The 25,263-nt window shown below is 51.3% G+C and overlaps 1 protein-coding gene across 1 annotated transcript; it reads right to left on the bottom strand.

Moving 5' to 3' along the window:
* Window positions 1-516: 516 nt before the first annotated feature.
* GPR173 (G protein-coupled receptor 173) lies at window positions 517-1,783 on the bottom strand. The gene has a single exon (XM_015419467.1). The coding sequence runs from the start codon at window positions 1,781-1,783 to the stop codon at window positions 671-673; it is 1,113 nt and encodes a 370-aa protein (XP_015274953.1). The 3' UTR covers window positions 517-670.
* Between the last annotated feature and the right edge of the window lie 23,480 nt (window positions 1,784-25,263).

Genomic DNA, 25,263 nt, shown 5'->3' with positions numbered 1-25,263 from the left:
GGGAAATTCCTGAAGATTTGGAGGTGGAGCCTGAGGAAGGGCGGATTTTGGGGAGAGGATGGAGCTCGGCAGGGATGGAACGCCATAAGAGCCCACCCTCCAAAGCTGCCATTTTCTCCCAAGGAACTGATCTCTGTAATCTGGAGATAAGTTGCACATCCGGGAGATCTCCAGCCCCCACCTGGAAGATGGCAACCCTAGCACGGGGTAGCAAGTCTGTGGGCTTTGGGTGTGCCTGATGTGATCGAGTTTGGAGACTAGAAAAACAGGGAAAGTCCCTATCAAGCACAGGGGCATGTTGTCCTCTAAGAGAAGGCTGGGAAACCATGTTCTAGCAAGGTCCAATTACTGTCACCGTATGGTTCTGGATTTACCCCAGGGAAGCCGAGACCAGAATCCAGCTCTGATCGGGGCGGACAGGTGGACTTCAGATCTTTGCCCTAGGTTGTCTGAGCAATCAGAGTCCGTTTGCCAACACCCGTTACTCTGGGGAACCACGGCCAAGATTGCGGGGGGTTAGGGGTAGGGGAGCAGAAACGACCCATCGATTGGCATCTCGTGTGATGTATAAAAAAAGAACAAACAAAGAAAGCAAGATTCAAAACAGAACCCGAACTCAGTTTGGCACGGGGTGGAGGGGGGGCACCTCCCAGCCGACCCACCGCACTCCTCACATGACGCAGTAAGGCTCCCTGGGCAGTTCCGGCTCTGTCCTCCAGCAAGGGATGTGGGCCACCAAGCTCTTCTTGAGGTCCTTATTGAGTAGAAAGCAAACTATGGGGTTGACAGCGGCTTGGGCGAAGCTCATCCAAACGGCTGTGGAGAGGTAGCGGTGGGGGATGCTGCAGGCTTTGACGAACACCCTCCAGTAGCAGGCCACGATGTACGGTGACCACAGGACCAAGAAGAGCAACGTGATGACATAGAACATCCTGCCCAGCCGCTTCTCCGCCTTGAACTCTTCCATGCCCAGCAGGCGCCGATTGGCCGCGTGGGCGTTCTGCCGGATGCCCAGCAAGGTGGGAGGCATGGGGCCACGGCCGAAGCCCGCAATCCAGTTGGCCGCGGCTTGCCCCGTGGCGCCGGGCCCATGGAACGTCCAGTTTTGGCTGATGGCCGGAACCATCTGGATGGGCTTCATCTTGCGGTGGCGGTACTCGAAGAGGAGCAGTTTGATGTAGACCACGTGGGTGGCGAAGATCAGCACCGCCAGCATGAGCATGAAGCCCAGGGTGTCGTTGGCCTTGAAGTAGCGGTGCTCGAAGATGCACTGGTCCTCCTCCCGGATGAACTTGTAGGTCCCGACGTCGAAGACCGGCGGGAAGGCCATGGCCACCGACAGAGTCCACACCATGCAGATGACGGCGACGCACGTCCAGAAGGTCATGCGTTTGGCGTAGAAGCGGTGGTGGGCCACGGCCATGTAGCGGGTGACGCTGATGCAGAAGAGGAGGAAGGCCGCGTGGAAGCAGAAGAGGACCGCCATGAAGGCCACAATCTTGCAGCTCAGCACGCTGTAGGTCCAGGCCGAGCCGTGGCGGATGGAGACGAGGACGAAGGGGAAGCAGACGGCCGAGCGGATCACGTCGGCCAGGCACAGGTCCAGGAGGAAGTAGTAGGGGGCCTTGTGGAGGCCCCGTTCCTTCAAGACCAGCAGCGAGAGGGAGAGGTTCCCCGCCAGGCTCACGCAGATGATGAGGCCCAGGAGGAGCAGCTTGGCGTAGGTGGAGGCTGCGTGGGGCACCGAGCCGTGGGCCTCTTCAGTCTCATTGGCACTGGCCATCTTTAGGTGGGGAAGGAAAGGGGGGGGAGCTGGGTCAGCGGCGGCGTGCACGGTGACGGCCCAGGACCCAGGAGCTAAAGGCGGACATCATCTGTTGGGGGAAAAGGTTGGAGGGGAGAAAAAAATAAAAGATTAGTCTACGGTGTGTATCAGGGGTCCCCAGCCTTTCTGAGTCTGCGGGCACCTTTGGAATTCTTAGACGACATGGTGGGTAAAGCAGCAAAATGTCTGCTACAAAATGGCTGCTGCAGGAGGCGGAGCCAGCCACAAAATGGCTGCCCCATAGGGTTACCAAGTCGTACCTTAAGCCGCAGCGGGGGAGTCCCTCGGATGACCGTGGCCCCACCCCCGGCATGCCCGGCGTGGCTGCATCACTTCCGGGTGACGTGCTGACGCCGGGCACGTCCCGTGCTTTGGGGGTGGGGTTCCCCCCGGGGCCCGATCCGCCAGTGGTGGGGAACGGGCCTCTGGAGCGGGGTTTTCCCCACCCCCCGGGGGGACTTGGCAAGCCTACTGCCCCAGCTCAACTTCCGTCACACGGTGCGGATCCTTGTGCTGTGGTGGCAGCCGCTGCCAAAGCAACATTTTAAAGACTATCCACAGCCAATCAAATCTCCACTAGCCAATAATGGAACAGTCGGTTCCCCCTCTGATATTTGTGTGTGTTGGTTTTGTCTCACGGGGCGGAGTCCCTGCTCAGGTAGTTCTGTCGGTTAGGACTGCAGACTGCCCGAGCTCCCTCATACTGAAACCAGTCGCTCCCGTCCCTGTACCTCCTTGCCAATACATGAACTGAACGTTCAGTGTGTAGTCAAAGGCTTTCATGGCCGGAGCTCATTAGCTGTTGTAGATAAGAACATAAGGACATAAGAGACGCCAATGTTGGATCAGGCCAAAGGCCCATCCAGTCCAACACTCTGGGTCACACAGTGGCCAGGAATACCAGGTGCCCTCAGGAGGTCCACCAGTGGGGCCAGGACATTAGAAGCCCTCCCACTGTTGACCCCCCCCCCCAAGCACCAAGAAGTCACAGAGCATCACTTGTCCCAGAGCCCCTATCTGTACCTTGTGGCTAATAGCCACTGATGGACCTCTGCTCCATATGCTTATCTAATTCCCTCTTGAAGCCGTCCATGCTTGTAGCCGCCACCACCTCCTGTGGCAGTGAATTCCATGTGTTAATCACTCTTTGGGTGAAGAAGGACTTCCTTTTATCTGTTCTAACCCGACCGCTCTGCAGTTTCATGGAGTGCCCACGAGTTCTTGTATTGTGAGAAAGGGAGAAAAGTACCTCTTTCTCTACCTGCTCTTTCCCATGCATAATCTTATAAACCTCGATCATGTCACCCCTCAGTCGTCGTTTCTCCAAGCTAAAGAGCCCCAAGCGCTTTAACCTTTCCTCATAGGGAAAGTGTTCCAACCCTTTTATCATTCGAGTTGCCCTTTTCTGCACTTTTTCCAAAGCTATAATATCCTTTTTAAGGTGTGGTGACCAGAACTGCACACAGTATTCCAAATGAGGTTGCACCATCGATTTATATAGACCTGCTCCTTGGGAGGAAAGCGATGGCGAACCTAAACAGCATGATAAAAAGTAGAGACATCACCCTGCCAACAAAAGTCCGCATGGTCAAAGCAATGGTATTCCCAGTAGTCATGTATGCCTGCGAGAGTTGGACTATAAGGAAGGCCGAGCGCCAAATAATAGATTCTTTTGAACTATGGTGCTGGAGAAGACTCTTGAGAGTCCCTTGGACTGCAAGAAGATCAAATCAGTCAATCCTAAAAGAAATCAACTCTGACTGTTCCCTGGAAGGCCAGATAATGAAACTAAAGCTCAAATACTTTGGCCACCCAATGAGAAGGGAGCACTCACTGGAGAAGACCCTGATGCTGGGAAAGACTGAAGGTCAAAGAAGACGGGGACAGCAAAGGATGAGATGGTTAGATGCAATGAACATGAAATTGAGCCAACTTCAGAGGACGGCGGAAGACAGGAAGGCCTGGCGGGAGCTGGTCCATGGGGTCGCGAAGAGTCGGACTCGACTGTGCGACTGAACAACAAAAATTATGATATTGGCTGATCTGTTTTCAATACCCTTCCTAATAATCCCCAGCATAGCATTGGCCTTCTTTATTGCAGTCACACACTGTCTCGACATTTTCAGTGAGTTATCTACTACAACTCCAAGATCTCTCTCTTGATCAGTGTCTGCCAGTTCAGACCCCATCAACGTGTATTTACAGTTAGGATTTTTGGCTCCAATGTGCATCACCTTGCACTTGGCCACATTGAACCCCATTTGCCATGTTGACGCCCACTCGCCCATCCTTGACAGATCCTTTTGGAGTGCCTCACAATCCTCACTGGTTTGTGAGGCTGTATGGCTGTGGTCTAGGCCATGTTCCTACGATGCCAAGACCACAGCCATACAGCCCGGAAAATCTACGACAACAAATGAACGTTGTTTTGAACACCTGCCCTCCCATCTCTGCTGTGTGAACCCAAGGGCAGGAACCTGAGTGGCTACGCCAGGGGTCCCCAACCTTTGGAATTCGGCTGCAGTGCGGCTGCCCAGGAGGCGGAGTCAACTGTGAAATGGCTGCCGCAAAGGCAGAGCCGGCCACAAAATATCAGGGAGTGAGGTAATGCGTAACTCCAGTAACAGCTCTTTAATGTTTCCGGCAGAATTCCCCCTTAACGGGATACCTTTCAAAACGAGCATACCGTTTTAAGATGTTTTCTTGCACGTGCGCCGCTTCCCTTCAGTCACACAGTGAAGATACTTGTGCCGTGGCGGCAGCCGCTGCCGAAAGCAACTTTTTAAAAAGTCTACCCAGTCCAATCAGATCTCCAGTGGCCAATCAGACGCCGTCTTCGGCAGGAGCCCCAACAGACCCCGCCCACTTTCTAAAAACATTTGGGAGGGGCAAAGGCAGGGGTTGGCGGGTGCCCCGGCACCCACGGGCACCGTGTCGGGGACCCTGGACCAGGGTTCCCTCTAAGCTGAGTGAGTGTGAGTTAGCTCACATTTTTTTAGCCTCCGGCTCACGTATTTTTGTCTTCGCTCAAGAAGGGATGGCTCCAGAGCAAACTGATCTATGCGGCGGCCAAATCGCTCACTCACAACTTTAATGTCAGTAGCTCACAAAGTAGAATTTTTGCTCACAGGACTCCACAGCTTAGAGGGAACATTGCCCTGGACTATCTCATTCCTGACACAACATTATACAGGCTGCTGAGAAACAGAACATTTATCAAGCGCAAAGACCACCAACCACAGGCGTTTCAGATTCGGAAAAACGCTCCCAGATTCTAGAGTTCTTGTCAAGCATCAAAACTCTTTTTTTGTCATCCTAGTGGGGCGGAGGGGTACGGGCCTGAGGGTACGCCCCAGAACCCCAAGAAATGCTGTGGAGGATTCGGGGGCTCACTGTCAGTCCACATGGGGAACCAGCCCATGGCTCAAAAATAGGCTTGCCAAGTGAATTTTACTCACCGCCGGGGGAGCCTCGCCGCGCTCCGGGAGCCGTCCCTCGCCGTGCGCACGTGCGCCGCCAGCACGTCACCGGAAGTGATGCACGATGTCGATCACGTTGAGGGCGTGGCCCCGATTGTCAGAGGGAAAACCATAGAGTTTTCCCTCCGACGATCGGGGCCACGCCCCCAACGTGATCAATGTGGTTGCATCACCTCTGGTGACGCAGCCACGCTGCGCTTCGGGGGGCGGAGTTCCCCCTGGGGCCTGATTCCGCGGCGGCGGAAATCGGGCCTCCAAAGCGGGGGTTTACCCGCCACCCGCCCCCACTTGGCAGTCCTACTCAAAAAGGCTGGAAACCCCTGTACTATTTTATTGTTCACTCAATATCCTATATTGTACAATTACACCCCCTCCCATTCATTCATTCATTCATTCATTCATTCATTCATTCATTCATTCATTCAATTCATACACCGCCCTCCCTGCCGAAACACGCCCAGGGTGGCTTACATAAAAATACATATATAAACACAATTGAAATTATTCATTAAAAAATCATAACAATTAAATATTAGTTATCCTAAAGAGCTGGAACAATATTCAAGTAACGTGTGAGAGCAGAGGTTTCAAAATTAAACACTGTTACTGAGGTGGCGGTCATGGTGGTATTCTCACACTAGCTCAGTTGATCAAATTATGTGTGTGGTGAGCACAGGCTATAAGTTGTGGGCCAGGGCACAGGGTCGCTTCTCAGGTGTTTAGTGTGGCTCCTAGTCGAAGGCCTGGTGGAAGAGCTCTGTCTCGCAGGCCCTGCGGAACTGTAAGAGGTCCCACAGGACCCTGATCTCCTCCAGGGAGCTCATTCCACCAGTATGGAGCCGCCACTGAGAAGGCCCCGGCCCTGGTTATCGCTAGCCTGGCATCTTTAGGGCCGGGGAGGGCCAGCCGGTTTTGGGCCCCTGAATGCACTGCTCTCTGGGGAACGTATGGGGAAAGGCGGTCCCTTAGGTATGCCAGACCCTGACCATAAAGAGCTCTAAAGGTCAGAACCAGCACCTTGAAGCAAATCTGGTATGCTACTGGCAGCCAGTGCAGTGCTTTTAGCACCGGCTGGGTGTGCTCCCGCGTAGAGAGACCCATCAACAGCCTGGCCGAGGCATTCTGCACTAGCTGCAGCTTCCGGATTTGGGGCAAGGGCAGCCCCATGTAGAGAGCATTACAGTAGTCCAGTCTCGAGGTGACCATCGCGTGGATCACCGTTGCCAAGTCGTTGCGTTCGAGGAAGGGAGCCAACCGCCTAATCAGCCGAAGATGATAAAAGGCCGACTTGGCAGTGGCTGCCACCTGGGCCTCCATTGTTAAAGAGGCACCCAAGAGCAGTCCCAAGCTCCTAACCTCCAGCGCTGGCACCGGCTGCGCCCCATCGAAGGTCGGGAGTGGGATCCCTACCCCTGAACCACCCCAGCTCAGGCACAGGACCTCCGTCCTCATCGGATTCAGTTTCAGTCGACTCAGTCTAAGCCAACCTGACATGGCTTGTAACGCCCAGTCCAGATCTTCCGGTGTAGAATCAGACTGGCCGCCCGACAGCAGACAGAGCTGGGTGTCATCCGCATATTGGTGACAACCAGGGGTCATTTCGTAGACAAAGGGGTGCAGGAGCTCATTAGCATAACTCATTAGCATGTGCCACACCCCCTGGCATCACCGAAAGTGTGTCAGAAGGCAACACCCACCGCTCAGGGGGGCTTGTTGCATGTGCCCGCCCCCTGGGCTCTTTACTGCCGGAGCTCCGCTCCTGTGCGCTCCTGCAGGAAATGACCCCTGGTGACAACCCAGCCCATGCCTCCAGGCAACCTGGGCAAGGGGGCGCATAAAGATATAGAACAGCATCGGGGAAAGCACTGCTCCTTGAGGCACTCCACAGTTCAGTGGGTGCCTCCAGGACAGTGTTCCCCTAGTGCTACCCTCTGTTCCCCGATCCTGAAGAAAGGATGCATGCCATTACAAGAAAAGCCCCTCAATTCCAGGCCCTCTAGGGGGAAACACTCACCCATTCCAAAAAGACAAACAGGTCCCAGGACCCAGGAGGACAAGAAATTGTGACATTCCACAAAATAATGCCCAGATGCCAAGAAAAGAGCTCGGGGAGGGGGGGGGGAGTCTGGAACACAAGATTTTTTAACCTGTCCTGGTAGACAAAAGAACATCAAAAGAGCCCTGCTGGGTCAGACCAGTGAGGGTCCATCTAGTCCAGCATCCTGCTTCACACGGTGGCCAGCCAGTTCCTCTGGAGGGCCAACAACAGGGCATAGAAGCCGAGGCCTTCCCCTGATAAGGACACCAGAAGAGCCCTGCTGGGTCAGACCAGGGAGGGTCCCTCTAGTCCAGCATCCTGCCTCACACAAGCACCAACCAGTTCCTCCGGAGGGCCAACAACAGGGCATAGAGGCCGAGGCCTTCCCCCGATAATCACATCAGAAGAGCCCTGTGGGATCAGACCAGGGGTCCATCTAGTCCAGCATCCTTCCTCACACAGTGGCCAACCAGTTCCTCCGGAGGGCCAACAACGGGGCATGGAGTCTGAGGCCTTTGTAAGAACAACAGAAGAGACCTGCTGGATCAGACCAGTGATCCATCTCATCCAGCATCCTTCCTCACAGTGGCCAACCAGTTCCTCTGGAAGGCCAGCAATAGGGATAGAGGCCGAGGCCTTCCCCTGGTGTTGCCTTCGGGCTCGGGGATTTAGAGGATTAGTGCCTCTGAACATGGAGGTTCCCCTCAGTCACCATGGCTAGTAGCCACTGATAGACCTATCCTCCACGAATCCGTCTAATCCCCTTTTAAAGCTGTTTATCCCAGTGGCCATGACTATTTCCTCTGGCAGCGAATTCCACATTTTCATCACTCTCTGTGTAAAGCAGTATTTCCTGTTGTCCGTCCTGAACCTACTGCCCATCCGGACGTTCCATGCCAATCAATAGGACATCCTTGCTGAGGGAGGATGAAGTCTTTTTTTTTTGGCCAAGATATGAACTGTACATAAAAATTAATTCGAGTTCAGTAGCTCCTTAGAGTCCCACATGATTTTCGGGGCAGGCGCTTCCAAGAGTGTGAAGAAGGGAGCAGAACAATGGTCGAAATATGGAAATCAGTAAAGTATATGAGAGCGGTAGCCTATAAAGAGAATGTTTATAAAATGTTCCACAGATGGTATTGGTCCCACGACAGACTAGCTAAATGTTACGGTAATATATCCAATATATGTTGGAAATGTAAATCGAATGTGGGGACCTTCTACCACAGGTGGTGGAAGTGTAAGAAAGTTCAAAAATATTGGATAATGGTACGCAAAGTCCTACGAGAAATTCTAGAACTGAACCTTGACTTGAGACCAGAAATATATTTGTTAAATATTATACCAAATGGATATAAATATAAAGATGTATACCTAGTAATATATATAATAACTGCTGCCAGAATGATGTTGGCTAAATATTGGAAATTAGAGAAACTACCCTCTAAAACCGACCTAATAATGAAGATGTTGGAACTTGCTCAAATGGAAGATTTGAGTTTAAAACTACAGGGGAAAAATAATATGGTACAATGCAATAGATGGAAAAGGGTTTACGATTGGATAAATAAGTTGGAGAATTGAAAGACTCTAAAAATGTATGTAATCTGTGAAGATGTAATGTTGACTGAAAAAGTAAAATAAAACTTATAGTAGTAGTAGTAGTAGTAGTAGTTGTAGTAGTAGAAGAAGAAGAAGAAGAAGAAGAAGAAGAAGAAGAAGAAGAAGAAGAAGAAGAAGAAGAAGGGAGCTCTGACTCTTGAAAGCTTCTACGCCGACAAGTTGGTCTTTAAGGGGCTGTGTGTGCATGTGTGAAATGCCATCAACACACTTGCCAACCCCCAGATCCGGGCGGTGGATCCCCTGGTTTCAGGCACTTCTCCCCCACTGTGGACCAACTGGCCGGCGAGGAAAACCCCGCCCCTACACAGTGACATCGTCACATTGGGGACGTTGTGTGGGGACGCTTTGGTATTTGGGCAAACTCTATGGTTTGAGGGCGAAGAAACCATAGAGTTTTGCCCAAATACCAGCACATCCCCGCCACGATGATGTCACTTCTGGGTGATATCACATTGGGGACACTGCGTGATATCCCCACCCACCCCCAGAACAACCCCCAAGTCCCCCCTCCTTGAAGCGACGAGGGGACCTGCCAACGCTAGCCGACGCCGGGCACGCTGGGGGCGGGGCCATGACCATCCGAGGGAAAACCATATGGTTTTCCCTCGGATGACCGTGGCTCCGCCCCTAGCGTGCCCGGCGTGGTCGCGTCACTTCCGGGTGACGCGCACGTCGTGGTGGGGCTCCCCCCGGAGCCCGATCCACTGGCGGCGGGGAATGGGCCTCTGGGGCAGGGGTTTCCCCGCCCCCCGGGAGGACTTGGCAAGCCTACATCCACCTCTTGTCTGCCCTTCCTCATTTCCTGCTACTTTCAACTTTTCCGAGCATGATTGTCTTTTCCAGTGACCCTTGTTTTATAGCGTGACCAAAGTCGGATAGCTTCAGTTTAGTCATTTGAGCTTCTAGGGGGGAGTTCAGGCTTGATTTGGCCTAGAACCCACTGATGGGTCCTTGTGGCGGTCCACAGGATCCATAAAACTCTCCTCCAGCACCACATTTCAAATGACTCGACTTTCTTCCTGTCAGCTTTTCGTCGTCCAACTTTCACACCCATAAATAGTAAGGGGGAATACTATGGAGCCAGTTTGGTGTAATGGCTAGGAGCGCGGATTCAAATCTGGGCGAACCAATTTTGATTCCCCTCTCCTCCACATGCAGCTGCTGGTGTGCCCTTGGGTCAGTCACACGTTCATTCAGAGCTGTTCTCTCAAGGGCAGTTCTCAGGAGAGCTCCCTCAGCCCCACAGATCTCACATGGTGTCTGTGGTGGGGAGGGGAAGGGAAGGAGATTGTAAGACGCTCTGAGACTCCTCTGGGTAGTGAAGGGCGGGGTATAAATCCAATCTCCTCTTCTTCTATGGTATGAATTCTCTTGACCTCGGTGCTCCTGGCATCAGATCTAGTTATTCTAGCAGGTCAACAGGCTACCCTCTCAAACGTAAAAATCAGGGACAGATGGCCACCTTTGTCCCACGAAGCCCCAGCTCATTCCCAGAAGGACCCCGTTTTAAGGTTTTAAAACCTTACATTTAGTGTTCAGTACGCCCAAGACAAGTATCTGCCCACCCCTTAACCTGGAGTTCCCAGGATTCTTTGCGGGAAACCATGACAGTTAAACAGAAATGAATACGAAACAGATACGTGTTTTGAAAAGCAGACTGTGCCTTCCGATGGTCCCTGTGGTTACAGCTTTGGAGTCCTCCATTTACTGGGTTGCCAGCTCCGGGTTGGGAAATACCTGGAGGTTTGGGAGTGGAGCCAGAGGAGGGCAGGGTTTGGGAAGGGGAGGGGCCTCAGTGGGGTAAATGCCAGAGAGTTCACTTTCCAGAGCGGCCATTTTCTCCAGCGGAACTGATCTCTGTCGCCTGGAGAGCGTAGAATCATAGAGTCGGAAGGGACCTCCAGGGTCATCTAGTCCAACCCCCTGCACAATGCAGGGAATTCACAAATACCTCCCCCTCCACACCTGCAGTGACCGCTGTTCCACACCCAGAAGATGACAAAAAACCTCCAGGATTGCTTCCTGACCCCAAAGTGCAACCAGCATTTCCCTGGGCGTGTAAAAAAGGGCCTCGAGAACTAAGCACTGAGGCCACCCTTCCTGCCCTCCCTCTCGTGACCTGCCTCAGTTCACAGAATCCGCATCACTGTCCGATGGCCATCTAGCCTCTGCTTGAAAACCTCCAAAGAAGGAAAGCCCGTCACCTCTCGAGGAAGCCCGCTCCCCTGAGTAACCGCTCTAACTGCCAGGAAGTTCTTCCTCATGTTTAGCCGAAAACGCTTCTGATTTAATTTCAACCCGTTGGTTCTGGTCCGGCCTTCTGGGGCAACAGAAAACAACTCCGCTCCATCCTCTCGATGACAGCCCTTTAGGGACTTGAAGATGGTGATCATATCACCTCTCAATCAGTTGTAATCCTGGGAGTTCTCCAGGAGGTTGGCAAGACCACCCATCTTTGGCTTGAGGCGGTCTGAGAAGTTGGCTGGTCCATTTTGAATCGCGGCACAGAGGTCAGAGAGTTATAGATGGAAAGTGCTCTAGGGAGGACCTCGCGCTTCGGACGCCCGCCCGGGGAAAACAGTCATCTTTCTAAATTTATCCCATCGCTAGTTAATGTCTTTCATTATCGGCGTCTGATGAGCTTACAGTTTGGGGATGAAACGGCGGCGGCGGCTCCGAGCGACTAAAAGCAATTGCATTCGTCAATAACGACGGCGGCTTTCCGTACGGCGGAGGGCTTTGCTACCTTGTCAAGCGACCTAATGAGAAATCATGACTAACTCCCCAACGTCCATATTTTGTCACAACGGGAGCGCATTCTATTAAGGCAGCCACGCCACACGTGTTTCGGAGAAACACTGGCTGACTAGGGGCGCCAACTCCGAGCTGGGAAATTCCTGGAGATTTGGGGGTGGAGCTTGGGGAGGAGTTTGGTTGGGGAGGGACTTTAGTGGGGCACCGTGCCACAGAGTCCACCCTCCAAAGCAGCCATTTCCTCCAGGGGAAACTGATCTCTGTCACCTGCTAATCAGTTCAAGATGGGTAAGTCTGCTGTAGCAGTAGAAAAGAGGAAAAGTCCAATAGCACCTTAAAGACTAACAAAATTTGTGACAGGGGAGGAGCTTTCGTGAGTTATGAAGAAGTGAGCAGTGACTCACGAAAGCTCCTCCCCTGCCACACCAGATTGGTGTAGTGGTTAGAAGTGTGGACTGGGAGAAACGGGTTTGATTCCCCACTCTTCCACATGCAGCCAGCTGGGTGGCCTTGGGTCAGTCACAAGTTCTCTCAGAGCTGTTCTCTCAAGAGCAGTTCTCTTAGCGTTCTCTCAACCCCACCTACCTCCCAGGGTGTCTGTTGTGGGGAGGGGAAGAGAAAGGAGATTGTGAGCCGCTCTGAGACTCCTTTGGGTAGTGAAGGGCGGGGTGTAAATCCAATCTCTCCTTCTTCTCTTCTTAAGGTGTTACTGGACTCTTGCTCTTCTCTACTACTGTAATTCTGGGAGTTGTAATTCTCCCTTTCTCACAATACAAGAACTTGTGGGGCACTCAATGAAATCGCTGAGCGGTCGGGTTAGAACGGATAAAAGGAAGTCCTTCTTCACCCAAAGAAGTGACGTGACGGCGGATCAGGCCCCGGGGGGAAGTGACGCAACCATAGAGTTTTCCCTCGGATGACCGTGGCCCCACCCCCAGCGTGCCCGGCATGGTCGTGTCACTTCCGGGTGACGCGCACGTCGGGGTGGGGTTCCCCCCGGGGCCCGATCCGCCGGCAGCGGGGAACGGGCCTCTGGGACGGGGGTTTCCCCGCTCCCCGGGGGGACTTGGGAAGCCTAGTTTGGAAATACCTGGAGATCTGAGGGTAAAGTCTGGGAGAGGGACATGTAAGGACGGGAGGGACCTCGGCCACGGAGTCTACCTTCCAAAGCAGCCATTTTCTTCACAAGAACTGAGCGGAATAAATGTTTTGAATAAATAAATAAATAAGGAAGTGATTTATGTATGGAGATCGGGGAGATCTCCGGCCCCCACCTGGATGTTGGCAACTATAATTTCACTGTATCATCAAGAGGGGGGGGGGGGGACGGGAGATACGGAGCTATGTGCCATTTGGGCCTGCCTTCTTTCAACGGGTTAAATTCTGGGAAGCCCTGCCTTTCCCAGCACCAGCGAGTAGGAAGGACATCGTGAACCAGACTGTGACTACAGTACCCACAACCACAGCTACACAGTCTTATATTAGCGTCCTTTCGTATCGTTCTTTAAGAAGTCTATAGTCCTGGACTTGAATCCTCTAAGTGGTTTTAATGATCACATTTAATGTAACCAAATATCTTTTTATCTTTATTATAAGCATGGTATTGTAACCATTATATGACCACCACCTCTTGGGTTTTTAGTGGCTTTTCTTTACTTCCTCCTGTAGTTTGTAGTTCCCTTTCCCTATTTTCTTGTTGTCGTTTCAGAAAATAAAAAAATAAAAAATCACAACTACAGTCTCACCATTTTTATTATTTTTTTAACCATTAAATATGATGATGGGAAGCAGACCCCCTATGCAGAATGGCCCTTATAGTCCCAAAATTATCTGGGGTGGGGAGGTGGCTGGCATCCAAAAGAACGCCGACAGAGTTGCCAACCTCAGAGCTGGCAAACCCTAAACCACAGCCGATCTTTTTCACAACCTGCGGTGGCAGTGTGACAGTGCGACATCGAGAGCCCTGACGTCATCAGCCAGCCGACAGAACACATGCCGTCGGGACATGACTGATACAGCCTGCAGATGGATCCTCCGACCAGCTACAATGTGGGTGTGATTAAATATTGTATGTTGTCTCCCCTATCCCCCACGAATATATTGTTAGTCCATTGTCTCTGAGTAACTGTAAATCGCTCTGAGCCCACATGAGTGGGAAAAAGCAATCAATAAATTGAAAGTATTATTATTATTTATACTCCCATCTTTTTAGTCCTGACCTGGATAACCCAGATCTCGGAAGCTAAGCAGGGTCAACCTCGGCTCGTATTTGGATGGGCGACCTCCAAGGAATATCAGGGGCGTGACGCAGACCTCCTTTAGAGAACCCTAGCTCAGGGCTACCAAGTGGGGGCGGGAAACCCCCGCTTTGGAGGCCCGATTTCCGCCATGGCAGAATCGGGCCCCAGGGGGATCTCCGCCCCCCAAAGCTGCGTCACCAGAGGTGATGCAGCCACGTTGCTCATGTTGGGGGCGTGGCCCAGATCGTCAGGGGGGGGAACCATATGGTTCCCCCCCGACGATCTGGGCCACGCCCCCAATGTGAGCGACGTCGCACGTCACTTCCGTTGACCTGCTGGTGGCGCACGCGTGCACATCCGGAGCCTGCTCCCGGTCCCGTCGAAGCCTCCCCCGCCGGTGAGTTTGCGGGACTTGGCAACCCTACCCTAGCTCCACCCCCTTCCCAAATTCTGCACTCATTAGCCGCCGCCACCCCCCAAATCTCCAGGATTCTTCCAAGCTGGAGTTGGCAACCTTAGTTACTACACCACATTGTTCACTTAATTCCACAGGCCTTCCTCTGACTAGAGTCGGGAAAGACCTGGACATTTGGGGGGGGGCCTGGGGGAGGCCAGGGTTTGAGGAGGGGAGAGACCTCAGCAAGGTATAATACCACAGAGTCCATCCTCCAAAGCAGCCGTTCTGTCCAGGGGATTTGAGCAATTGTAATACCGGGAGATTTCCAATTGCCACCTGGAGGTTGGCAAGCGTAGAGATTAGTCCCCCCCCCCAGGAGAAAACAGCCACTTCAGAAGGCAGACTCTATGGTATACCATAGATTCTAGGTGAAATCCCTCCACAAATCCCCCCCTCCCCTGCAGTCACCAGTCCACCCCCTAAATTTAAGGAATTTCCCAGGCTGGATTTGGCACCCCTATACTGACAGAAGGGGAAACGTATGCCAAAACCATTGGCACGAGAGACTTTCCCCACGTACAACTGTTTCACATGCTGTTCAAAAGCTCAGCAAGTCCTCCACCACGCGGTCCGACCTCAAACACACACGTGCTTCCCCGACCCCGGGAGGAGGGGAAGGTCAACATCTCATTGGACTTGCCATAGCCTACTGCAAACAGACGGAGCTCTGTCATGCCGTTCCCCTCCGCCTGACTCACGTCTGTGGATGTTCAATTAGTCAGACGCACACACGCACACCCCACTTCTTGCCCACACGCACCCTCCAGAGTTATGTTTGGTGAATACAAGTGGCTGTTGATCAAGTGGTAACTCACCACAGAGTGTGTTGGAAGAACCACTCGGGAAAGTTAATTTCAGAGGGCGGCCATTTTGGCCTGCCTTAAGAAAACCAAAGGAGCTGCGGTGGCTCAAGTGGTTAAGACGCTGAACTGCAGGCTGTGGAAGGTCAGTAGTTCGGCAGTTCGAGACCCGGGTGTGCCGCATGACGGAGTGAGCTCCCGTCTCTAGTTCCAGCTCCTGCCAACCTAGCAGTTCGAAAGCAAGAAATTGCAAGTAGATAAACAGGTACCACTTCGGTGGGAAGGTAACAGCGTTCCGTGCGCCGTGGTGTTTAGTCATGCCGGCCACATGACCACGGAAACGTCTTCGGACAGCGCTGGCTCTTCGGCTTTGAAACGGAGATGAGCACTGCAACCCTAGAGTCGGATTCAACTGGCTTTCGAGCAAGGGAACCTTTACCTTTAAGAAGACCAAAAGGAGTCCCCCGGCACCTTAGAGACCCACATGATTTTCGGGGTATGAGATTTGGGAGTCAAAGGTCCCTTTCGGCATGGTGGGTAGAGCCGCAAAACGGCTGCCACAAAATGACAAAAGGGGCTTTGGTTCTCGAAACCTCATACCCCTTGAAATCTTGTGGGTCTCTAAGATGCTACTGGACTGGAACTAGTCGGTAAAGATTAAGATGGGTCGCCGTGTTAGTCTGTCTGTAGCAGTAGAAAAGAGCAAGAGACCGGTAGCACCTTAAAACCGAACAAACTATGTGGCAGGGGGACCAACAAAGTTTTATTCAAGGGGTGAGCTTTCATGTGCTCGCACACTTTGTCAGACGTACACCTTGAACAGAACATTTGTTGGTCTTAAAGGTGCCGTTGGACCCAGGGGTCATTTTGTAGAGAAAGAGGTGCAGGAGCTCATTAGCAAAACTCATTAGCATAGCTTATTTGCATATGCCACACCCCCTGACATCACTGGAAGTGTGTCAGAAGGCAACACCCACCGCTCAGGCTCCACTGGACTGTTTTGGATTGCTAGCTATTGGGGGGGGGGGGAACGTGCAGATCTGTCCTTGCAGAGGAGGGAGAGCTTGTACCTGAATAAAACTTGGTCTCAAAGGTGCCACTGGACTGTTTTGGACTGGGGGGGGTGTCTCTGCAACTTACCTGGCTGCTTCTTGCTCTGACGGAGGGCTTCTGGGAGCAGGGGGTGGGGCTTGTTGCATTTCCCCGCCCCCTGGGCTCTTTACTGCCGGAGCTCCGCTCCTGTGCGCTCCTGCAGGGAATGACCCCTGGTTGGACCCTAACTTTGTCCTATTGCGTCAGACCAACACGGCTGCCCACCAATGCTCCCTCTAAGCTGTGGAGCCTTGTGAGCAAACATTCTACCTTATGAGCTACTGCCATTAAAGTTGTGAGCCAGCAATTTGTCTACTGCATAAACTGGTTTGCTCTGGAGCCCTCCTTCCTGAGCCGAGACAAAAATGTGTGAGCCGGAGGCTAAAAAGCTGTGAGCTAGCTCACACTCACTCAGCTTAGAGGGAACACTGCTGCCCACCTTGACCCTTCCATAAGAGTTCCTCTTTGGACACAAAACTAAAGCATGAAGCATTTGCCCGTCTGCTTGTCGGTGCGTCTTAAAATGCCCAAAATTACAGTCAGAGGAGACAGAAGTATCTCTTCCGGTTGCCAGCTGACTGGAAAAACAGCAGCCTGGCTAGCATGCTGTTGGATACTTACCAGCAGCTCAATGTTCAGAAATTGCTAACTGCTGTAGATCCAGCCAGTTAGAGCCAAAACTACAGGGATAGTTGAAAAGTTGGTAACCCTTCTCTGTCTGTCTGTCTGTCACACACAAACACAAAATATCAGGATGCACACAATAAGCATCCTTCTATCTGTGGACATGGCCTCAGAATGCGGATCAAAAAACCCACGCTATGGGGCCATGTACAGAAAGGGAAGGGCTTTTTTCCTAGAAACCTGGAAGAACCCCAGGTCCGCAGACAAAGTCTGAAAAGTAAAAAAACAATGGTGAGCGGCAGTGTTCCCTCTAAGCCGAGTTAGTGTGAGCTAGCTCACAGTTTTTTAGCCTCCGTCTCACACATTTTTGTCTCAGCTCAGGAAGGACGGCTCCGGAGCAAACTAATTCAAGCAGCAGCCAAATCGCTCACTCACAACTTTAATGCCAGTAGCTCACAGAGCAGAAGTTTTGCTCAAAACAGCTTAGAGCAGGGGTGTCGAACTCAGGAGGGCCGGATCTGACATAAATGAGACCTTGTTGGGCCGGGCCAGGTGTCATAAAATGTAATGCCAGGTAGCGGAGATATCAACTTTATAAAGGACACAAAGATATTTTTTTTACTTTAAAAAACATGCTTAAAACATTAGCTCTGTAAGCTGCAAATCTACTTTTGATTTATTGACATTCACCACAGAAATCTCATGCGCAGAGTTCTGAGTCTAGGACCCAGGTTAAAACATGAAATGGCTGAGTGATTAAGAGAGTCTGGCAAAGCAAGCTACGATGCAGCAGCAGCAGCAGAACTAGAAGCAGGAGATGGCCAGTTCCACTGCGGGCCTGATGGAAGCCCTCCAGGGGGCCTGATCTGGCCCCCGGGCCACATGTTTGACACCCCTGCTTAGAGGGAGCATTCGTACTTTAAAAGTCCAAAAGTGAAAGAAAGGAGACCTTGAGATGTTACATGACAACCGCACTCCTGCCATTTTGGGGGATGCTTAGCAACCCCAGTAAACAAAAGCACAGCAGGAGAAGGCAGAGGTGGAAGAGCGAGGGAGGTGACAGAGGTGGATGAGAGAGATGGCGAAGACAGAAGGAGAACATGGTAGTGAAAGGGAGACAGAGAGGCGGTGTAAAAGCTGGGAAGCAGGTGACCGGAGGAGGAAGGGCAAGAAGCAGAGGTGAAAGAGAGGCAGGAGCCAGCGAGGGGGCGGGTTTTCTCCACCCCTGAGAGTTATTTGTGGCTCCCTCTGCATGCTGGAGAAGACTCTTGAGAGTCCCTTGGACTGCAAGGAGATCGAATCAGTCAATCCTAAAGGAAATCAACCCTGACTGTTCCCTGGAAGGCCAGATAGCTGAAGCTGAAGCTCAAAGACTTTGGCCACCCAATGAGAAGGGAGCACTCGCTGGAGAAGAAGACCCTGAAGCTGGGAAAGACTGGAGGTCAAAGAAGAAGGGGGCGGCAAAGGATGAGATGGTTAGACAGTGTTATTGAGGCAACGAACAGGAAATTAAGCAAACTCTGGAGGACGGCGGAAGACAGGAGGGCCTGGCATGATGTGCCCCGTGGGGCTGTGAAGAGTCGGACTCGACTGTGCGACTGAACAACAAAACGCTTGTAGGAGGGCTTTATAGAGCACAACTATATCACAGACCAAAACAGTTTAACAGTCATTCCCTCTCCCCCAACGACCTGCGATTCCACGAGCGGGGTTAAGGATCTCCGAAGGGTTAAGGCTTCCAGCCTGCCCTGACAAATAGTGAAGTGTGTTCAACAGATAACCAGTTCTTCCCCACACTCCGAAACTCCAAGAGTAACCTGTATTACCATACACGTTAAGTAGGAAAGGGTTGCTCTCCTGAGGTCCCACAGCTACCCATAGGGATATCCAGAAGTAGGCCTGGAGAACCATTGCCCACCATTGTGAATCCATCACAAACTATACAGGGGTCATGCTGACATGTACCCAGGACCGCCATTCCAATCTATGGCAACACAACGGGAAAAACTGGTTTTCTCCTCACACTAGTAAACACACAGGCGAACATAGTCCTGTCAGTCCACAAATGTACGACTTCTGGATTTTGCGCAGGCTTTCACAGCAACATATTCTTCATCCATACGCATTTCACATTCTAACTATAGAACATAAAAACGTAACAAGAGCACTGCTGGATCAGACCAGTGGTCCATCTAGTCCAGCATCCTGTTTCAGCCAGTTCCTCTGGAAGGCCAGCAACAGGACAGAGAGGCCGAGGCCTTCATAAGAACATCAGAAGAGGCCTGCTGGATCAGACCAGGGGTCCATCTAGTCCAGCATCCTGTTTCAGCCAGTTCCTCTGGAAGGCCAGCAACAGGACAGAGAGGCCGAGGCCTTCATAAGAACATCAGAAGAGGCCTGCTGGATCAGACCAGGGGTCCATCTAGTCCAGCATCCTGTTTCAGCCAGTTCCTCTGGAAGGCCAGCAACAGGACAGAGAGGCCGAGGCCTTCATAAGAACATCAGAAGAGGCCTGCTGGATCAGACCAGGGGTCCATCTAGTCCAGCATCCTGTTTCAGCCAGTTCCTCTGGAAGGCCAGCAACAGGACAGAGAGGCCGAGGCCTTCATAAGAACATCAGAAGAGGCCTGCTGGATCAGACCAGGGGTCCATCTAGTCCAGCATCCTGTTTCAGCCAGTTCCTCTGGAAGGCCAGCAACAGGACAGAGAGGCCGAGGCCTTCATAAGAACATCAGAAGAGGCCTGCTGGATCAGACCAGGGGTCCATCTAGTCCAGCATCCTGTCTCACACAGCGGCCAACCAGTTCCTCTGGAAATCCAACAACAGGGCAGAGATGCCGAGGCCGTCATAAAAACATCAGAAAAGCCCTGCTGGATCAGACCAGTGGCCCATCTAGTCCAGCATCCTGTCTCACACAGCGGCCAACCAGCAGGCCAACAACAGGGCAGAGAGGCCGAGGCCTTCATAAGAACATCAGAAGAGCCCTGCTGGATCAGACCAGGGGTCCATCTAGTCCAGCATCCTGTCTCACACAGTGGACAACCAGTTCCTCTGGCAGGCCAGCAACAGGGCAGAGAGGCCGAGGCCTTCATAAGAACATCAGAAGAGCCCTGCTGGATCAGACCAGGGGTCCATCTAGTCCAGCATCCTGTCTCACACAGTGGACAACCAGTTCCTCTGGCAGGCCAACAACAGGGCACAGAGGCCAAGGCCTTCATAAGAACATCAGAAGAGCCCTGCTGGATCAGACCATCTAGTCCAGCATCCTGTCTCACACAGTGGCCAACCAGTTCTTCTGCGACAGGGCAGAGAGGCCGAGGCCTTCCCCTGATAAGAACATCAGAAGAGCCCTGCTGGGTCAGACCAGGGAGGGTCCCTCTAGTCCAGCATCCCGTCTCACACAGTGGCCAGCCAGTTCCTCTGGAGGGCCAGCAACAGAGCAGAGAGGCTGAGGCCTTCCCCTAATCTTGCCTCCTGGCTCTCGGATTCAGAGGCTTAGTGCCTCTGAATGTGGAGGCACTAGTAGCCACTGATTGACTTATCTTCCATGAACCTATCTAATCCCCTTTTAAAGCTGTCTATTCCTGTGGCCCTCACAACATCCTCTGGCAGTGAATTCCACATTTTAATCACTCTCTGCATAAAGCAGTCTTTTTGTCCATCCTCAACCTAGCTTCATTGGATCCCCTCGAGTTCAAGTATTTTGGGAGAGGGAAAAAAAGAGACCAGGAAAGTATGCAAGCCTCTCTTTCTACCTTTATATGAACATTCAGAGATATGAATACTCAAAGGCAGAACGAGATTCGAGTTCAGTAGCACCTTAGAGACCAACAAGGTTTCCGCGGTACAAGATTCCGAGAGTCAAGAGATCTTGTTGGTCTCTAAGGGGATCCCAACACACCTACCCTCTGAAACTATAAAAGACACAAAACATTGACTTTTGGGTTTTTCTCCCATAAAAATCAGGTATGGCTAAATGGTCTTGCACACTTCTGTCTACAGTAGTCATGTGGCACATGCAAATACGTCTCATATACCCGTAAAAGGTAAAGGTTTCCCTTGCTCGAAAGCCAGTCGAGTCCGACTCTATGGTTGCGGTGCTCATCTCCGTTCCAAAGCCGAAGAGCCAGCGCTGTCCGAAGACGTTTCCGTGGTCATGTGGCCGGCATGACTAAACGCCGAGGCGCACGGAACGCTGTTCCCTTCCCACCAAAGTGGTACCTATTTATCTACTTGCAATTTCTTGCTTTCGAACTGCTAGGTTGGCAGGAGCTGGAACTAGAGACGGGAGCTCACTCTGTCATGCGGCACACTCGGGTTTCGAACTGCTGAACTACTGACCTTCCACAGCCTGCAGTTCAGCGTCTTAACCACTTGAGCCACCGCCGCTCCTTAGTAGGGGTAAGGGACACAAAAGGGACACACACATAAATTGCTAATTTTCTCTCACATCATACTTCATGTGCTCGAACTCACACTGAATCTTCACCAGAAGACAGAGATAGAATCCAACAAGATCTGAACACACTGGAAAAGTGGGCGGATGTGAACAAGAGGCAATTCAACAAGGATGTAAGTGCCAAGTTCTACATCTGGGTAACAAAAATGAGGAACACGCGTACTGGATGGGGGATACACTTCTGGGTAGCTGTGTGCGTGAAGAAGATCTTGGGGTACGGGTGGACCGTAAGTTAAATATGAGCAGTCAGTGTGATGCGGCGACAAAAAAGGCTAATGCAGTCTTGGGGTGTATCAACAGAGGCATAACATCCAAATTGCAAGATGTCCTAGTCCCACTGTACACTGCATTGGTCAGGCCGCGCCTGGAGTACTGTGTGCAGTTCTGGAGTCCTCACTTACAAAAGGATGGAGTGGGTGCAGAGGAGAGCAAGAAGGACAATCGGGGGCCTGGAGGCCAAGCCCTACGAGGAAAGGCTGAGGGACTTGGGAATGTTGAGTCTGGAGAAGTGGAGGTTGAGGGGGGACAGGATGGCTCTCTTGAAGGATTTGAAGGGCTGTCACTCAGAGGAGGGCTGGGAGCTGTTCCTGTTGGCAGTGGAGGAGAGGACTCACAAGAATGGGTTTAAATTAAGGGCGGGAAGGGACTGGCCGGATATTAGGAAAACACTTTTTACAGTTGAGAGTTGTGCAAGAGTGGAATCAGCTGCCTGGGGAGGTGGTGAGCTCCCCCTCCCTGGCAGTCTTTAAGCAGCCGCTGGACAAACACTGGTCAGGGATGCTCTAGGCCAGTGGTGGCGAACCTATGGCACACGTGCCAGAGGCGGCACTCAGAGCCCTCTCAGTGGGCACCCATGCCATCACCCCAGCCAGGCCCAGACCATCACTAAAGTGTGGAATTCTCTGCCAAATAATTTTAAGTAAATGAAAGCATTTGGGATTGCTTTCCTTACCTTGTTTAGATCATCTTATGTTAATGTATGAGTTGTTTTTTCTAAACTAAAACCTCAGTATTCAGGTTAAATTGCCGTGTTGGCACTCTGCGATAAATAAGTGGGTTTTGGGTTGCAGTTTGGGCACTCGGGTCTCTAAAAGGTTCGCCACCACTGCTCTAGGCTGATCCTGCATTGAGCAGGGGGTTGGACGAGATGGCCTGTGTGGCCCCTTCCCACTCTGTGACTCTGTGATTCTATGAATTTCCATACAAAGAACTCGATTTCCTCTTTCACAGGGGTCAATAAAAGGTTTCCCATCACATGTGAATCCCCCGGCTCAGGCCAATGTTCCCTCTAAGCTGTGGAGCCTTGTGAGCAAAAATTCTACTTGGTGAGCTACTGGCATGAAAGTTGTGAGCGAGCGATTGGGCTGCTGCATCAGTTAGTTTGCTCCGGAGCCCTCCTCCCTGCGCGAAGGCAGAAATGAGTGAGCCGGAGGCTAAAAAACTGTGAGCTGGCTCACACCAACTCAGCTTAGAGGGAACATTGCGAGTCAGGACCAGCTACATTTAATATGCACTTTCGTAAGATACGATGCTCCCTGACCTGGATGGACCAGCCCACCTCAGTCTCGTAATATCTCAGAAGCTGAGCATGGTTAGTAACTGGATGGCAGACTGCCAAGGAAGTCCAGGGTCGCTATGCAGAGGCAGGCGATGGCAAACCTCCTCTCGCTAGTCTCTTGCTTTTACCCGGATGGCCCAGGCTAGCCCGATCTTATCACATCTTAGAAGCGAAGCAGGTTCCGCCCCGGTTTGTACTTGGATGGGAGACCGCCAGGCAGGTCCAGGGTTGCCACGCAGAGGCAGGCGAGGGCAAGCCACCTCTGAACACCTCTTGCCTTGAAAACCTGACGGGGTCACCATGAATAGACTGCAACCAGTGTTCCCTCTAAGCTGAGTTAGTGTGAGCTAGCTCACAATTTTTTAGCCTCCAGTTCATAGATTTTTGTCTTAGCTCAGGAAGGATGGGCTCCAGAGCAAACTGATTTATGCAGCAGCCAAATCGCTGGCTCACAACTTTAAAGCCAGTAGCTCACAAAGCAGAATTTTTGCTCACAAGACTCCACAGCTTAGAGGGAACATTGGCTGCAACGGGAGGGGACTTTCCTCCAGCACCATTCCAACCATAAGGTATCACAACACGCCCATCTTGCAGCCGTTCATTGAAATACTGCAGGTTAGAAGGAGGAGGAGGAGATTGGATTCATACCCTGCCCTTCACTACCCAAAGGAGTTCTCAGAGCCGCTTACAATCTCCCCTCCCCCTCCCCACAAGAGACACCCTGTGAGGCAGGTGGGGCTGAGAGAGCTCTGAGAGAACTTCTCACGAGAGGACAGCTCTGAGAGAACTTGTGACTGACCCAAGGTCACCCCAGCAGCTGCATACGGAGGAGCGGGGAATCAAACCCGGCTCTCCCAGATTAGAGTCCACGCGACACCAAACTGGTCACTATAAATTGGCTTCGGCTTGGCAGCCCTTTCCACCACCAATGGGGGTGACAATGGATACTCCAGGCCTTTGCATTAGATCTTCCAGCAAACCGGTTTTACCGTAGAGCTACTTGAAGGAAAGGATGGAGGACAATGGGCAGGGACTCCTTCAGAGTTCCACCAGGAGGTTCCGTCGCCACAGACTCCGCTTCCTGCCCATGGGCTGGCAGCTAAGTCCAGAGGTATCCGGTGCAATGCTCCCTCTAAGCAGTCTTGTGAGTCTTGTGAGCAAAAATTCTACTTTGTGAGCTACTGGCATGAAAGTTCTGAGCGAGACATTTTGCTATTGCATCCTTTCCGAGCTAAGACAAAAATGTGTGAGCCGGAGGTTAAAAAACTGAGAGCCAGCTCACACTAACTCAGCTTACAGGGAACACTGAATTCCGATGGCACTTAAGAGTTGGCTGTGGAAATATATATATGTCATCCTGGGAATTTTTATGGAAAAATGCAATGAAAATTTCAACATGTAATAATCTAAGAGAGAATTGCTATAAGATGATGTATAGATAGTATATGACACCAAAAAAGATAGCAAACATAAGTAGTAATTTATCAAACAAATGTTGGATATGTAAAAAAATAGAAGGTTCTTTCTATCATATGTGGTGGACATGTGATAAAGCAAAAACCTTTTGGACGGAGGTCCATAAGGAGATGGAAAGAATGACGAAATGTAAGATTAAGAAGGAACCGGAAATATTCCTTCTGGGACTAAAAATGGAAGAAGTCAATATTGCAAAACGGACTTTAATGTGGTATACGATTACAACTGCCAGAATGATATACGCTCAATTTTGGAAGCAAGAAAGAACTCCCGATATTTGGGAGTGGTTAAAAAAGTTGATTTTTATGGTTGAAATGGATAAAATGACAAGAAAGCTTAAAAATTAAGAAGCTGAAGAATTTTTTGCAGATTGGAAAGACTTTAAAGATTATTTGGAGAAATATTGACATGTAAAAAACAATTTATTTTGCTTTGACAACTTTTAAAGTGGGAAGGACATTTTAATTTAAACATACATAGATCAACGGAAAAAAATACGTTACCTGAGAGAATTATATATTATTAAAGAATTGGGAAAGGAGAAAAATTTGAGAATGTATTAGAAGTTTGAGCACTGTGGGAAGTCAGAGGAGGGGGGAGATTGGGACAAAAGGATATGTGATAGTTTGTTATATGATGTTTGATCTTACTTATCCTAATAAAAATTGTTTTTTAAAAAAGAGTTGGCTGTGGGACCTCCATGACCATACCAGATGGTCCCTTTCAGTCCTGTTACTTTTATTCTCTGCTCAGACTCCAGCACAGTGTAACAAGAGCTTCCTTCCCTTTCATGCCCCACCGTCGGTGGGTGGAGCCAATATGGAGCACTCCAAGACA

Source organism: Gekko japonicus, unplaced genomic scaffold (genome assembly GCF_001447785.1).
Source record: "Gekko japonicus isolate JY-2015 unplaced genomic scaffold, Gekko_japonicus_V1.1 scaffold617, whole genome shotgun sequence".
In the NCBI taxonomy this organism is placed as follows: domain Eukaryota; kingdom Metazoa; phylum Chordata; class Lepidosauria; order Squamata; family Gekkonidae; genus Gekko; species Gekko japonicus.
The sequence above is the reverse complement of the archived record's forward strand: the minus strand, read 5'-3'. Positions and strand labels throughout refer to the sequence as shown.